Below are 17150 nucleotides of genomic sequence, written 5' to 3'. Positions count from 1 at the left end.
TCTGCCTCCCAGTTTTCCACGCCTGGGATGTGGACTGCGGATATGGTGGACTTGGAGTCCTCCGCCCATTGAAGGATGCGTTGTACTTCCAACATCGCCAGGCGGCTGCGTGTCCCGCCTTGGTGATTGATGTAGGCAACCGCTGTCGTGTTGTCTGACTGGACTCGAATGTGCCTGCCCGCCAACAGGTGGTGAAAAGCTAGGAGAGCTAGAAGCACGGCTCTGGTTTCCAGCACATTGATTGAAAGGGCTGACTCGGACGGAGTCCAAGTGCCCTGCGCTCTGTGGTGGAGACATACCGCTCCCCAGCCGGATAGACTGGCATCCGTGGTGAGAATCACCCAGGACGGGGCCAGGAAGGAGCGCCCCTGGGACAGGGAGAGGGGCCGAAGCCACCACTGAAGAGAGCTCCTGGTTTGTGGCGACAGAGCCACCAACCTGTTTAAGGAGGAAGGCCGCTTGTCCCAACAGCGGAGAATGTCCAGCTGCAGGGGGCGCAGATGGAACTGGGCAAAGGGAACAGCCTCCATGGACGCCACCATTTGACCCAGCCCCTGCATCAGACGCCTGAGGGTATAACGGCGGGGCCTCAGCAGAGAGCGCACCGCTAGCTGGAGGGACTGCTGTTTGACTAAGGGCAACTTCACAAGTGCCGTCAAGGTCTCGAACTGCATCCCTAGGTACGTCAGACTCTGGGTCGGAGTCAGATTGGATTTGGGCAGATTGACCAGCCACCCGAATTGAGCTAGAGTGGAGAGAGTGAGCGAGACACTCCGCTGACAGTCTGCGCTGGATGAAGCCTTGACTAGAAGGTCGTCCAGGTAAGGAATCACTGCCAACCCCTGGAGGTGCAGAACTGCAATCACTGCTGCCATGACCTTGGTGAATACCCGAGGGGCCGTGGCCAACCCGAAGGGGAGAGCCACGAATTGGAAGTGATCTTCTCCTACTGCAAAACGTAGCCAACGCTGGTGTGACACTGCAATTGGCACATGCAGATAGGCATCTCTGATGTCGATGGATGCCAGGAAATCCCCTTGGGACATAGAGGCAATGACCGATCGCAGAGACTCCATGCGAAAGCGCCGCACCTGAACATGCTTGTTGAGAAGCTTCAGATCCAGGATGGGCCGGAAGGTACCGTCCTTTTTGGGAACTAGGAAGAGATTTGAGTAGAAACCTCTGAACCGTTCCCGGGCGGGAACTGGTACAATTACTCCATTTGCCTGCAAGGATGCCACGGCCTGTGAGAAGGCGGCGGCCTTGGAGCACAGGGGAGTTGAAAGGAAAAATCTGTTTGGCGGACTGGAAGAGAATTCTATCCTGTAGCCGTGGGAGATGATATCTCTCACCCACTGATCGGAGACGTGTTGAAACCAAGCGTCGCCAAAGTGGGAGAGCCTGCCACCGACTAAGGACGTTGCTGGGGCGGGCAGATAGTCACGAGTAGGCTGCCTTAGTGGCAGCAGCTCCTGCGGTCTTCTGTGGACGCGCTTTTGTGCGCCAGTTATATTTCTGGTCCTTGGCTGAGTTAGCGGACGAGGCCGAGGGCTTAGAGGACGACCAGTTGGAGGAACGAAAGGAGCGAAACCTCGACTGATTCCTACCCTGGACAGGTTTCCTGGCTTTAGTTTGAGGCATGGAAGTACTCTTCCCGCCAGTAGCTTCCTTAATAATTTCATCCAGCTGTTCTCTGAACAGCCGGGACCCAGCAAAAGGGAGCCCAGCAAGGTACTTCTTTGAAGAAGCATCTGCCTTCCACTCTCGAAGCCACAAGATTCTGCGGATAGCGAGGGAATTAGCCGAAGCCACCGCAGTGCGGTGAGAAGCCTCCAGCATGGCAGACATGGCATAGGATGAAAAGGCCGAAGCTTAGGAAGTTAAGGCATCCATTTCGGGCACAGATTCCCTGGTGAGGGAATGCATCTCCTCTAGAGAAGCAGAGATGGCCTTGAGGGCCCACACTGCTGCAAAAGTCGGAGAAAAAGCGGCCCCCGCCGCTTCATACACGGATTTGGCCAGAAGGTCAATCTGGCGGTCAGTGGAATCCTTAAGGGAAGTGCCATCAGCCACCGACACAACGGTCCGGGCTGCGAGCCTAGACACCGGAGGGTCTACCTTTGGGGACTGAGCCCACTCCTTGACCACCTCAGGTGGAAAGGGAAAACGGTCATCAGAACCACGCTTTGGGAAGCGCTTGTCAGGACAGGCCCTGGGTTTGGTCACAGCGGCCTGAAAACTGGAGTGGTTAAAGAACACACTCTTTGCTCTCTTAGGCAAGGTAAACTGGTGCTTTTCTGCTCCTCTGATACTGGCGGATTGAGATCCAGTACAGAATTAATAGAAGCAATCAAGTCACTAAGATCTGAGTCACCTTCGGACAGATCAATGGGGCACATGGAGTTAGCCTCCGAGCCCCCTGTAAAGGCATCCTCCTCATCCAGCGAGTCAGCTCTGGAATCAGAGCCACGGGAGGAGGAGGGAGAGAGAACCCTGCGTCTCTTAGGAGGACGGGGTCTGGGCCCTGATGATGAATCCTCTGTGAGCTCCGGTCCTGAGAGAGCCCTAGCAGCAGAGGCACCCTGTGAGGGGGGCTGATGCATATTCAGCAAAGTCCTGGACAGAAGTCCCATGGACTCAGCAAAAGACTGGGAGATAGACCTAGAAAAGGATTCTACCCAAGCCGGGGGTTCAGCCACAGGAGCAGGAGCAGCCTGAGAGACCACTGGGGGTGAGACTCCAGGCTGTGGCACCGCCAAGTTAGAGCAGGCATCACAATGTGGGAAGGTGCTCTGTTCAGGCAGCAGGAGCTTACATGCAGCGCATACAGCATAAAGCTTTGGGGCCTTGCTCCTCGTGTGAGACATGCTGCTGGAGTTGGGGCTCTGCCAGAGAATGAACCCCAGAGAGTATATACAGAGGTCCACAACCGGAGACCGGTTGTAGCTTACCAGACCGCTGGAGCGGTGTTGTGTGCCCTCCAGATCCCGAAGCCCGGACCCCCAAGCACAGCACCTCAGCAGAGATGCTGCAGACCAGCACTGCAATGACTGATCGCAGAGAGAACGCTGAGAAAATGGCCGCCGGAGCGAAGAGAGGGGGCGGGACTTGCTTGAGGAGCGGAATCTGAAGGGCCATAGAGACCTACAGGGGAGGGGACACACACTGCAGTGGGGAGTGTCTCTCCCCTGTACAGAACGGCCGCCGGGAGGAGCCGAGCCTGTCCCTCTGCATGAGTGACATGCGAGGGCAGTGAAACAGAAACTAGGCCTCCGGCGAAGCCGGGGCCTAAATTTGAGCGGCGCGGCCGACGCGCAGGCACCATCGGCGTGGTTCTCAGGCGACAGCTAGAGAACCCGCCGGAAATGTCAGTAAACACAATAAGCACACTCTCCCCCAACAATAAAGTACAGGGACCCCGAAATCTAAACGTCTCAGGTACTTAGCTGCTGAGACGCAGGGCCAAGTCCCTGGGGATGAGTGCTCCGGTCCAGCAGGGTCCTGAAGGGCTGCGGATGGAGACCGGTGTCCTGCCAAGAATGGAGACCGTGCTGGCTCCCACTTCAAGCCAGAGCCCAGGAGGGATGGTGAAGGAGCACGGCATGTAAAGGCTCCAGCCTAGGAATCAACCTTACAACACCGCCGACACAGTGGGGTGAGAAGGGACATGCCGGGGGTCCAGACGTGGACCCCACTCTTCAATCTCGTTCCAAAAGGAAAAAATCATATGAGAATGCATGTGTGGATGTATGCCTCCTGAACACAAAGCGATAAACTGGCTGGGTCTACTCACCAGGGGGTGTATAAGCTCAGGGGGAGGAGCTACACTTTTAAGTGTAGTACTTTGTGTGTCCTCCGGAGGTAGAAGCTAAACACCCATGGTCTGGGTCTCCCAAATGAACGATAAAGAAACAATATATGTATAAATATGTGCTAGTCACCATTATTTGTCTTGAGTGAGACATCACACTACACTCACATTACAACGGTGTAATGCAGGTGCAGTGCGAGTCACATCAGCTGACAATGTAGGAGATGGGGAGATTAATCTCTCTATCTCCGCAGCAGCACCGGCCCTGTCCTCCGCGGATGTGCTGCGATCGCAGGATCAGATCACAGTGGCATGACAGTCACATGACACTCTGCTTACACTCCAGCAGAGCAGGAGCCGAGTGTCACACAAAACACTTGCATTAATGCACGTGTGTCCCCCAGCCTTAGGTTATTTATTTTAAAAAAAAAACAACAATAAAAAAAACCTAAAAATTTCATTAGTCCCCCTAGGGGACTATAAGGATCAGCAGTCTGATTGCTTGTACATTTCTGCTGATCAGAGTGGCACAGCTCTGATCAGTAGAAATGCAGCGTTCCTGTGTAATCTGGCGCTCTGTTGGCTCTAACAGGAAACACATCATGATCGCAACAAAAGTCATCACATGACTCATCGCTACCATCAGCTCCCTGTAATCGCGTCATGGGGCCTCCAAATGGCGGCGGCGAACAGCGTGTTACCCACCGCGGCCATTTAAATTGCATGGTCACATTTTTGGAACTAAGGCAGATCCACTTGCGCCTGTTCGACACACGTCTGCTGTTCAAATCAGCAGACATGTGCAGGGATCACCACCAGCTCACCGCAGCAGCCAGAGGAGATTACCCTGACGTGACCAAGTCCGTACCAGGACGTCCTCGGACGTTAAGGGGTAGAATGAAAAAAAAATGTAATAAAATGTAGTTTCAATCACATTAGAACACCATTAAAAAAAAAAACAAGAAAAACCAAAACAGTTCTTAAACAGTCTCCAAGCTTCTTCGAGCCTCACCCTCCTGAAGCAGCAGCGTGGAGGCAGGTCCTCCCGAGGTTGTCAGGTGTGTTGATATCAAAGCCGGCAGATAGCACATGTTCATTGCTCAACGAGGCCACTATGCTGTACAACTGACCTAGATGGGGTAAATTCATTATATGATTAAAGAGGTTCCACATTTTCAATGTTTTTCAGATTTTTAATGCACAAATAAGGCCACTTACCTGAGGAAAGTAGCTTTCGGCAACAGTCTGAGAACCCAAACAGAACCGCTAAGTGCAGGGGAAACATACCATGAACACCACGCCTGTAACAAACACAATAAATGCTCAGTTCTTCATGAGATTTGAATATTACATGAATGCTTTTATTTGGCACTTGATCAATTCTCATCCACGTCACTGAATGTACTGTTCAATAAATTATTTCTGTAGTGCTTCCTAGTACAGCCTTGAAGGAAATGTCCCTCCTCTCCAGTCAGTCTACTTGATGGATCGCCCGTGACCTCACCTTGCAGTATCAGCACCATTTGTCATCAATGTACTTATTAGCAGCTCATGTCCATATCTAGCAGCAACATGCAGAGGAGTATTGCCATATTTATCAGCACAGTCAATCTCACCACCTGTGGAGGACATGACAGAAGCAATGTCAGCAAACGGAATATTACATAAGCGGATAGTGACAGGAATGAAGAGGAACCTACCGTTTTGAATTAAAATCTGGGAACGTGTAAATCTTCCATGAATGGCAGCCATATGCAAGGGGCTCTTCCCTTCTTTACTCTGTTCAAGAGGTAAAAAATAAATATAAAGCCTAAAATGTTACATCCCCTTTGGAGACTTTAATTTGTAATGACCTGTTCTATATACTGCAAGTATAAATGAATGATATGGCTGTGCACCAAAGGAGTATCAAGCTTTCGCTTCAGTTAAAGTCCACTGTCCGTGATCAACACTGATGTCTAAAAATAGTTAAAACAGCAGTGACAGACGTTTCTGGAAGCAGCAGGAAGATGCTGACTGTACATCACAGCCAGCACCTGCAGCTCACAGTGGGCTCAGCTCGAGCCACCTCCATACATGCGGACCTCAGGGCGGATAAGCTGAAAAGTCTATTTGCCCTTAAGAACCCTTTTCATAGCTCTCAAAATAAACATCATGTACCTGGTAATTGACATCAGCTCCATTGTTGACTAGCAACTCCAGGCACAATGCCCCATTCGTGGAAACAGCAGCAAAGTGCAGAGGGGTGAAGCCCTTCTCATTGGGCTGGTTGACATTGGAGCCATAGTTGACAAGTTCATTAGCCACAGCATCCTGACCCATGTAACAGGCAATATGCAGGGCAGTGTTTCCAAAGCAGTTGGGTTCATCAATCTGACAACGAGAAATGTCAAAATTAGCATTTTAGGCAGAAATTGCCTTTAATGTATTGCAAAAACGTTATGCGATGTCAATAAAAAGCCATGTCTTACCTCCACACCGAGTTTTAACAAATACTTCACAAGGTCTATCCTCCCAGTAGAAGCTGCTGCATGAAGGGGTGTATAACCGTGCTTATCCTTTGACATTGCATCAGCTCCCCAAGATATAAGGAGCTTTGTAATCTCCAGGTGTCCTAAATGCACAGTAAGGAATTATTATGCTGATGAGGTCTAACAAATCCTCATGGTCCACCCATAAATCATAGTTATATAATAGTGAATTCTGACAACCCTTAGACATTTTATGGATACTTGCATCTTCCATAGTCCCATAGTCATAACAGTTGGGATAGATAAAAAGACGACAAAATAACTTGCTATCCCTAAATTTGGTAATAAAATTTCGTAGGTCTAAGCTTTAAACAGGGGTTATCTAGTTTTAAAAGAAACATGACCTTATCTTTACAAAAGAACATTAAAAGGGAATCAGATTTTTGCTATGGAATCTTAGAGCAAAGTTATGTAGGGGCAAAGAACCTGATTCCAGCGGTGTGTCACTTACTGGTCTGCTAGGTGCAGTTTTGATAGAATCCCTGTTTTCTCTGCTGTAGATGTAGCAGTGGTCATATGCGGAGCTCTCTATACAACAGATTCCTGTATTTGCATTGTTCCAAGCTACTAGTTATGGGGGTCGGGTTCTACAGATTAACTGGACTGGCGTGCACATGACATCTAGTCCAGCAGTGATAATCTACTGCTGAGAGCACTGTTTGTATTGAAACTACAGCAAATGACACCCCTCGCTGCCTCAACATCACGCTCCTCTCAGACTAAATAGATAGAGATTGCCTTTAATTCTGGATCAGAAGGGGTCCAATCCCTTGACAATTGTGGGCCTTGTGTGAGTGCTGCGGCCTGTGCTGATATTGTTTATCAGTTTGAGGCTAGTTTATGCTTACAATGCTTCGAAACAGCCATACTTACCAAGGTAAGATGCATACATGATAGGGTGCCGCTCCATTTTATCACAAATGCTGTGATGTGCCCTCCTGTTTAAAAGCATTACAACAATCTGCAAAGAAAAAAAAAAATACAAATGGATTGTTGTAAAGAAGGGAATTTTGTTTACTTACCGTAAAATTCCTTTTCTTCTAGCTCCAATTGGGAGACCCAGACAATTGGGTGTATAGGCTATGCCTCCGGAGGCCGCACAAAGTATTACACTTAAAAGTGTTAAGCCCCTCCCCTTCTGCCTATACACCCCCCGTGCTCCCACGGGCTCCTCAGTTTTGGTGCAAAAGCAAGAAGGAGGAAAAAGAATTATAAACTGGTTTAAAGTAACTTCAATCCGAAGGAATATCGGAGAACTGAAACCATTCAACATGAACAACATGTGTACACAAAAAACAGGGGCGGGCGCTGGGTCTCCCAATTGGAGCTAGAAGAAAAGGAATTTACAGTTAGTAAACAAAATTCCCTTCTTCTTTGTCGCTCCATTGGGAGACCCAGACAATTGGGACGTCCAAAAGCAGTCCCTGGGTGGGTAAAATAATACCTCGTAAGGGAGCCGTAAAACGGTCTCTTCCTACAGGTGGGCAACCGCCGCCTGAAGGACTCGTCTACCTAGGCTGGCATCCGCCGAAGCATAGGTATGCACCTGATAGTGTTTCGTGAAAGTGTGCAGGCTCGACCAGGTAGCCGCCTGACACACCTGCTGAGCCGTAGCCTGGTGCCTCAAAGCCCAGGACGCGCCCACGGCTCTGGTAGAATGGGCCTTCAGCCCTGAGGGAACCGGAAGCCCAGCCGAACGGTAGGCTTCGAGAATTGGCTCCTTGATCCACCGAGCCAAGGTTGATTTGGAAGCCTGTGACCCTTTACGCTGGCCAGCGACAAGGACAAAGAGTGCATCCGAGCGGCGCCGGGGCGCCGTACGAGAAATGTAGAGTCTGAGTGCTCTCACCAGATCTAACAAGTGCAAATCCTTTTCACATTGGTGAACTGGATGAGGACAAAAAGAAGGTAAGGAGATATCCTGATTGAGATGAAAGGGGGATACCACCTTAGGGAGAAATTCCGGAACCGGACGCAGAACCACCTTGTCCTGGTGAAAAACCAGGAAAGGGGCTTTGCATGACAGCGCTGCTAGCTCAGACACTCTCCGAAGTGAAGTGACTGCTACTAGAAAAACCACTTTCTGCGAAAGGCGTGAGAGAGAAATATCTCTCATTGGCTCGAATGGTGGTTTCTGAAGAACCATCAGCACCCTGTTCAGATCCCAGGGTTCTAACGGCCGCTTGTAAGGAGGAACGATGTGACAAACCCCCTGCAGGAACGTGCGTACCTGTGGAAGTCTGGCTAGGCGCTTCTGGAAAAACACAGAGCGCTGAGACTTGTCCCTTAAGGGAGCCGAGTGACAAACCCTTTTCCAGTCCAGATTGAAGGAAGGACAGAAAAGTGGGCAAGGCAAAAGGCCAGGGAGAAAAACCCTGAGCAGAGCACCACGACAGGAAAATTTTCCACGTCCTGTGGTAGATCTTGGCGGACGTTGGTTTCCTAGCCTGTCTCATAGTGGCAATGACGTCTCGAGATAACCCTGAAGACGCTAGGATCCAGGACTCAATGGCCACACAGTCAGGTTGAGGGCCGCAGAATTCAGATGGAAAAAACGGCCCTTTTGATAGCAAGTCTGGTCGGTCTGGTAGTGCCCACGGTTGGCCGACCGTGAGATGCCACAGATCCGGGTACCACGACCGCCTCGGCCAGTCTGGAGCGACGAGGATGACGCGGCGGCAGTCGGCCCTGATCTTGCGTAACACTCTGGGCAACAGTGCCAGCGGAGGAAACACATAAGGGAGCTGAAACTGCGACCAATCCTGAACTAAGGCGTCTGCCGCCAGAGCTCTGGGATCTTGGGACCGTGCCATGAACGTCGGTACCTTGTTGTTGTGCCGGGACGCCATGAGGTCGACGTCCGGCACCCCCCAGCGGCAACAGATCTCCTGAAACACGTCCGGGTGAAGGGACCATTCCCCTGCGTCCATGCCCTGGCGACTGAGATAATCTGCTTCCCAGTTTTCCACGCCTGGAATGTGAACTGCAGAGATGGTGGAGGCCGTGGCTTCCACCCACATCAAAATCCGCCGGACTTCCTGGAAGGCTTGCCGACTGCGTGTGCCGCCTTGGTGGTTGATGTATGCCACCGCTGTGGAATTGTCCGACTGAATTCTGATCTGCTTGCCTTCCAGCCACTGCTGGAACGCTTTCAGGGCAAGATACACTGCCGTATTTCCAGAACATTGATCTGAAGCGAGGACTCTTGCTGGGTCCACGTACCCTGAGCCCTGTGGTGGAGAAAAAACCGCTCCCCACCCTGACAGACTCGCGTCCGTCGTGACCACCTCCCAGGATGGGGGTAGGAAGGATTTCCCCTTCGATAATGAAGAGGGAAGAAGCCACCACCGAAGGGAAGCTTTGGTCGCCTGAGAGAGGGAGACGTTCCTGTCGAGGGACGTCTGCTTCCTGTCCCATTTGCGTAGGATGTCCCATTGAAGAGGACGCAGGTGAAACTGCGCGAAAGGAACTGCCTCCATTGCTGCCACCATCTTCCCCAGGAAGTGCATGAGGCGCCTCAAGGGGTGTGACTGGCCTTGAAGGAGAGATTGTACCCCTGTCTGTAGTGACCGCTGCTTGATCAGCGGAAGCTTCACTATCGCTGAGAGGGTATGAAACTCCATGCCAAGGTATGTGAGCGATTGGGCCGGTGTCAGATTTGACTTTGGAAAATTGAGGATCCACCCGAAACTCTGGAGAGTCTCCAGGGTAGCGTCGAGGCGGTGTTGGCATGCCTCTTGAGAGGGTGCCTTGATCAGGAGATCGTCCAAGTAAGGGATCACCGAGTGACCCTGAGAGTGGAGGACCGCTACTACAGTAGCCATAACCTTGGTGAAAACCCGTGGGGCTGTTGCCAGGCCGAACGGCAGTGCCACGAACTGCGGGTGTTCGTTTTCTATGGCGAAGCGCAAGAAGCGCTGGTGCTCTGGAGCAATCGGTACGTGGAGATAAGCATCTTTGATATCGATCGATGCAAGGAAATCTCCTTGGGACATTGAGGCGATGACGGAGCGGAGGGATTCCATCCGGAACCGCCTGGTCTTTACGTGTTTGTTGAGAAGTTTCAGGTCCAGGACAGGACGGAAAGACCCGTCCTTCTTTGGGACCACAAACAAGTTGGAGTAAAAACCGTGGCCCTGTTGCTGAAGAGGAACAGGGACCACCACTCCTTCTGCCTTCAGAATGCCCAGCGCCTGCAGAAGAGCCTCGGCTCGCTCGGGAGGCGGGGATGACCTGAAGAATCGAGTCGGGGGACGAGAGGTGAACTCTATCTTGTAACCGTGAGACAGAATGTCTCTCACCCAACGGTCTTTTACCCGTGGCAGCCAGGCGTCGCAAAAGCGGGAGAGCCTGCCACCGACCGAAGATGCGGAGTGAGGAGGCCGAAAGTCATGAGGAAGCCGCTTTGGTAGCGGCACCTCCGGTGGCCTTTTTAGGACGTGACTTAGACCGCCATGCGTCAGAGTTCCTTTGATCTTTCTGAGGCCTTTTGGACGAGGAGAATTGGGACCTGCCCGCGCCCCGAAAGGACCGAAACCTCGACTGCTCCTTCCTCTGTTGGGGTATGTTCGGTTTGGGCTGGGGTAAGGATGTATCCTTTCCCTTGGATTGTTTGATGATTTCATCCAAACGCTCGCCAAACAATCGGTCGCCAGAAATTGGCAAACTGGTTAAGCGCTTTTTGGAAACAGAATCTGCCTTCCATTCCCGTAGCCACAAGGCCCTGCGGAGTACCACCGAATTGGCGGCTGCAACCGCCGTACGGCTCGCAGAGTCCAGGACAGCATTAATAGCGTAAGACGCAAATGCCGACGTCTGAGTGGTTATGGACGCCACCTGTGGCGCGGACGTGCGTGTGGCTGCGTCAATTTGCGCTTGACCTGCTGAGATAGCTTGTAGCGCCCATACGGCTGCGAACGCTGGGGCAAAAGAAGCGCCGATAGCTTCATAGATGGATTTCAACCAGAGCTCCATCTGCCTGTCAGTGGCATCTTTGAGTGAAGCCCCATCTTCCACTGCAAGTATGGATCTAGCTGCCAGTCTGGAGATTGGAGGATCCACTTTGGGACACTGAGCCCAACTTTTGACCACGTCAGGGGGAAAAGGATAACGTGTATCCTTAAGGCGCTTAGATAAACGCTTATCTGGACAAGCATGGTGATTCTGGACTGCCTCTCTGAAATCAGAGTGGTCCAGAAACATACTCTGTGTACGCTTGGGAAACCTGAAACGGAATTTCTCCTGCTGAGAAGCTGACTCCTCCACCGGAGGAGCTGAGGGAGAAATATCCAACATACGATTGATGGACGCAATAAGGTCGTTCACTATGGCGTCCCCGTCCGGAGTATCAAGATTGAGAGCGGCCTCAGGATCAGAATCCTGATCAGCTGTCTCCGCATCATCAACCAGAGATTCCCCCCTCTGAGACCCTGCACAATATGATGATGTCGAGGGAAAATCTAAGCGAGCTCGCTTAGTCGGGCTGGGGTCTGTGTCAGAACCCTCAGCCTGGGATCCATGAGATACCCCGGGAAGACATTGTTGGTCCAGCTGAGGTGGGCCAGGGAACAAAGATTCAACAGAGTCCCTGTGCTGAGATACCGGCCTGGACTGCAAGGCTTCTAGTATCTTAGCCATAGTCTCAGAGAGTTTTGCAAACTCAGTCCCCGTCACCTGAACAGTGTTAGCAGGTGGCTCCCCCTGGGCCCCTCTTAGCAGAGGCTCCGGCTGAGTAAGTGCCACAGGGGCCGAACAGTGCACACAATGAGGGTCAGTGGAACCTGCCGGTAGCGGAGTCGTACATGCGGCGCAGGCAACATAATAAGCCTGTGTTTTGGCACCCCTGCCTTTCGTGGGCGCCATGCTATTATCTTCCCTGAGTAACACAATAGGGTATATAGCCAGAAATCAACTGTGCACCATACAGTGTAAAACATATATACCATAAACATATAATGTTACACTACTGCACAATGGGGCTAGCACCACAGGTGCTGCTTACCACCCGCCTAAAGCGGTTGTGAGGCCACCAGAGTCCCTGCCTGGGTCTCCCAGACTTTGTCCCCCTCTGCTGCGTCCGAGGAGCTGACAGGAATGGCTGCCGGCGTCCTGAGGAGAGGAGGGAGCCGTGGGCGTGACCCAGAAAGTGCGGGAACTGGTGCCCGCACTGTGCACAGTGAGGGGGGTGGAGTATGCAAAGCATGCTCCAGCCCTCAGTGCTGCTCGTTCTGTGCAGCGTCCCGCCCTTCCCCTGCCTGTCAGGGCTGTGGGCGGGAGGAAAGGAAACTAGGCCGCAAAAAGCCGGGGACTCTAGTAATAAACGCGGCCGCCGTAAAAGCGCGGCCGGCGTGAAAGTCCCCGGCGCACTACAAGTCCCAGCCGCGCTGCAGTGTTTCCATGGCCGCGGCGGTCAGTGCGGCAGTCCCTATACATAAACACACTCAGCAACGCTGAGTGTGTAATGGCACATATTAACCCGGTCAGCGCCGTGGTCCCCGGTGCACTAGCACACCCAGCAAAGCTGGAGTGTTGCTGTGCGCGGTCCCCACCGGGATACAGAGTACCTCCAAGTAGCAGGGCCATGTCCCTGAACGATACCCAGCTCCTATCCAGCAGGCTCCACAGGAGTTGTGGATGAAGCGCGGTCTCAGTGCCTGGAGACCGATAGGATCCCACTTCCACCAGAGCCCTAAGGGGGATGGGGAAGGAAAAACAGCATGTGGGCTCCAGCCTCCGTACCCGCAATGGATACCTCAACCTTACAACACCACCGACAAGAGTGGGGTGAGAAGGGAGCATGCTGGGGGCTCTATATGGGCCCACTTTTCTTCCATCCGACATGGTCAGCAGCTGCTGCTGACCAATCTGTGGAGCTGTGCGTGCGTGTCTGACCTCCTTCGCACAAAGCAAAAGAAGGGAATTTTGTTACTTACCGTAAATTCCTTTTCTTCTAGCTCTTATTGGGAGACCCAGACGATTGGGGTACAGCTACTGCCCTCTGGAGGCCACACAAAGCACTACATTAAAAGTGCAAGGCCCCTCCCCCTCTGGCTATACCCCCCCGTGGTATCACGGGTTCTCCAGTTTTAGTGCCAAAGCAAGAAGGAGGAAGCCAATAACTGGTTTAAACAAATTAACTCCGAATAACATCGGAGAACTGAAAAACCGTTCAACATGAACAACATGTGTACCCGCAAACAACAAAAAAACATCCCGAAGGACAACAGGGCGGGTGCTGGGTCTCCCAATAAGAGCTAGAAGAAAAGGAATTTACGGTAAGTAACAAAATTCCCTTCTTCTTCAGCGCTCTATTGGGAGACCCAGACGATTGGGACGTCCAAAAGCTGTCCCTGGGTGGGTAAATAAATACCTCATGTTAGAGCTGCAAAACAGCCCTCCCCTATGGGGGTGTCACTGCCGCCTGCAGGACTCTTCTACCTAAGCTGGCATCCGCCGAAGCATAGGTATGCACCTGATAATGCTTGGTGAAAGTGTGCAGACTGGACCAGGTAGCTGCCTGGCACACCTGTTGAGCCGAAGCCTGGTGACGTAATGCCCAGGACGCACCCACGGCTCTGGTGGAGTGGGCTTTTAGCCCTGAAGGAACCGGAAGCCCCGCAGAACGGTAGGCCTCTAGAATTGGTTCTTTGATCCATCGAGCCAGGGTGGCTTTAGAAGCCTGCAACCCCTTGCGCGGACCAGCGACAAGGACGAAAAGTGCATCGGCACGGCGTATGGGCGCCGTGCGGGAAATGTAGATTCTGAATGCTCTCACCAGATCTAGCAAACGTAAGGCCTTTTCATACCGGTGAACCGGATGAGGGCAAAAAGAAGGCAAGGAAATATCCTGATTAAGATGAAAAGAGGATACGACCTTAGGGAGAAACTCCGGAATGGGGCGCAGCACAACCTTGTCCTGGTGGAACACCAGGAAGGGAGCCTTAGATGACAGAGCTGCCAGCTCAGACACTCGCCGAAGCGATGTGATTGCAACAAGAAACGCCACTTTCTGCGACAGCCGAGAAAAGGAAACTTCCTTCAGAGGCTCGAAGGGCGGCTTCTGGAGAGCAACTAGTACCCTGTTCAGATCCCATGGATCTAACGGTCGCTTGTACGGGGGCACAATATGACAGACCCCCTGCAGGAACGTGCGCACCTTAGGAAGACGTGCTAGACGCTTCTGAAAAAACACGGATAGTGCCGAAACTTGCCCTTTAAGGGAGCTGAGCGACAAGCCCTTTTCTAACCCCGATTGCAGGAAGGAAAGAAACTTGGGCAATGCAAATGGCCAGGGAGACACTCCCTGAGCAGAGCACCAGGACAAGAAAATCTTCCACGTTCTGTGGTAGATCTTAGCCGAATTCGACTTTCTAGCTTGTCTCATTGTGGCAATGACTCCCTGAGATAATCCAGCAGATGCTAGGATCCAGGACTCAATGGCCACACAGTCAGGTTCAGGGCCGCAGAATTCTGATGGAAAAACGGCCCTTGGGACAGTAAGTCTGGTCGGTCTGGCAGTGACCACGGTCGACCGATCGTGAGATGCCACAGATCCGGATACCACGACCTCCTCGGCCAGTCTGGAGCGACGAGTATGACGCGGCTGCACTCGGATCTGATCTTGCGTAGCACTCTGGGCAAGAGCGCCAGAGGCGGAAACACGTATGGGAGCTGAAACTGCGACCAATCTTGAACCAAGGCGTCTGCCGCCAGAGCTCTTTGATCGCGCGACCTCGCCATGAATGCCGGGACCTTGTTGTTGTGCCGGGATGCCATTAGGTCGACGTCCGGCACTCCCCAGCGGCGACAGATTTCCTGAAACACGTCCGGGTGAAGGGACCATTCCCCTGCGTCCATGCCCTGGCGACTGAGGAAGTCTGCTTCCCAGTTTTCTACGCCTGGGATGTGAACCGCGGATATGGTGGATGCTCTGTCCTCCACCCACATTAGAATGCGCCGGACTTCTTGGAAGGCTTGCCGACTGCGCGTCCCTCCTTGGTGGTTGATGTATGCCACCGCTGTGGAGTTGTCCGATTGGATTCGGATCTGCTTTCCTTCCAGCCACTGTTGGAAGGCCAGTAGAGCAAGATACACTGCTCTGATCTCCAGAACATTGATCTGAAGGGTGGACTCCTGCGGAGTCCACGTCCCCTGAGCCCTGTGGTGGAGAAATACTGCTCCCCACCCTGACAGACTCGCATCTGTCGTGACTACTGCCCAGGATGGGGGCAGGAAGGATCTTCCCTGAGACAATGATGTGGGAAGGAGCCACCATTGTAGAGAGTCTTTGGCCGTCTGGGAAAGCGAGACTTTCCTGTCCAGGGACGTTGACTTCCCGTCCCATTGGCGGAGAATGTCCCATTGAAGTGGGCGCAGATGAAACTGCGCAAAGGGAACTGCTTCCATGGCTGCCACCATCTTCCCTAGGAAATGCATGAGGCGCCGCAAGGGATGCAACTGGCCCTGCAGGAGAGATTGCACCCCTGTCTGTAGTGACCGCTGCTTGTCCAGCGGAAGCTTCACTATCGCTGCTAGAGTATGAAACTCCATGCCAAGATACGTTAGTGACTGAGTCGGTGATAGGATCGACTTTGGAAAGTTGATGATCCATCCGAAAGACTGTAGAGTCTCCAGCGTAGCATTCAGGCTGAGTTGGCATGCCTCCTGAGAGGGAGCTTTGACCAATAAGTCGTCTAGGTAAGGAATCACCGAGTGTCCCTGAGAGTGCAAGACTGCTACCACCGCCGCCATGACCTTGGTGAAGACCCGTGGGGCTGTCGCCAGACCAAATGGAAGAGCTACGAACTGAAAATGGTCGTCTCCTATCACAAAACGTAGAAAACGTTGATGTTCTGTAGCAATTGGCACGTGGAGATAAGCATCTTTGATGTCTATTGAGGCAAGGAAGTCTCCTCTGGACATTGAGGCAATGACAGAGCGGAGGGTTTCCATCCGGAACCTCCTGGCGTGCACATGTTTGTTGAGCCGTTTTAGGTCCAGAACAGGACGGAACGAGCCGTCCTTTTTTGGAACCACAAAGAGATTGGAGTAAAACCCTTGCCCTTGTTCCTGAGGAGGGACTGGGATAACCACTCCTTCCGCTTTTAGGGAATCCACCGCCTGCAGCAGAGCATCTGCTCGGTCTGGATGTGGGGAGGTTCTGAAGAACCGAGCTGGAGGACGAGAATTGAACTCGATTCTGTACCCGCGAGACAAAATGTCCGTCACCCACCGGTCTTTGACCTGTGACATCCAAATGCCGGAAAAGCGGGAGAGCCTGCCCCCGACCGGCGATGCGGAGGGGGGGGGCTGGAAGTCATGAGGTAGCCGCTTTGGAAGCGGTACCTCCATTTGCTTTCTTGGGGCGTGTGTGAGTCCGCCACGAATCTGAGTTTCTTTGCGTCCTCTGAGTCCCTTTGGACGAGGTAAATGGTGTCTTGCCCGAACCTCGAAAGGACTGAAACCTCTGCTGCCACTTTTTCTGCTGAGGTTTGGGTGTTCTGGGTTGTGGTAAAGAGGAGTCTTTACCCTTGGACTGCTTAATGATGTCAGCCAATGGCTCGCCAAACAGTCTCTCTCTAGACAAAGGCAAACTGGTTAAACATTTTTTGGAACCAGCATCTGCTTTCCAGTCCTTTAACCACAAGGCTCTGCGCAAAACTACCGAATTGGCGGACGCCATTGAGGTGCGACTGGTAGATTCTAGGACCGCATTGATAGCGTAAGACGCAAACGCCGACATCTGCGTGGTAAGGTGCGCCACTTGCGGCACTGCTGGATGCATGATAGCATCCACTTTTGCTAAGCCA

The 17150-nt window shown here is 52.4% G+C and overlaps 1 protein-coding gene across 8 annotated transcripts in view; it reads right to left on the bottom strand.

Annotated features, from left to right (window-relative positions):
• ANKRD52 (ankyrin repeat domain 52) overlaps positions 1 to 17150 on the bottom strand; it is a 137486-nt gene that overhangs the window by 71608 nt on the left and 48728 nt on the right. For 5 of the 8 annotated variants that reach the window (XM_075336964.1, XM_075336966.1, XM_075336965.1 and 2 more), the window contains exons 6-11: positions 7216 to 7303; positions 6283 to 6425; positions 5972 to 6184; positions 5316 to 5590; positions 5030 to 5112; positions 4824 to 4941 (exon numbers count right to left, since the gene is read on the bottom strand). In XM_075336964.1, the coding sequence (XP_075193079.1) occupies positions 4824 to 4941; positions 5030 to 5112; positions 5316 to 5590; positions 5972 to 6184; positions 6283 to 6425; positions 7216 to 7303 (920 nt within the window). The remainder of the gene's footprint in view (positions 1 to 4823; positions 4942 to 5029; positions 5113 to 5315; positions 5591 to 5971; positions 6185 to 6282; positions 6426 to 7215; positions 7304 to 17150) is intronic. The other 3 variants (XM_075336969.1, XM_075336970.1, XM_075336971.1) reach the window with 1 other exon arrangement.

The sequence above is a fragment of the Anomaloglossus baeobatrachus genome, chromosome 2, assembly GCF_048569485.1.
Source record: "Anomaloglossus baeobatrachus isolate aAnoBae1 chromosome 2, aAnoBae1.hap1, whole genome shotgun sequence".
Taxonomy (NCBI): domain Eukaryota; kingdom Metazoa; phylum Chordata; class Amphibia; order Anura; family Aromobatidae; genus Anomaloglossus; species Anomaloglossus baeobatrachus.
Note: the sequence above shows the minus strand (reverse complement) of the source record. Positions and strands in the feature narration are given on the sequence as shown.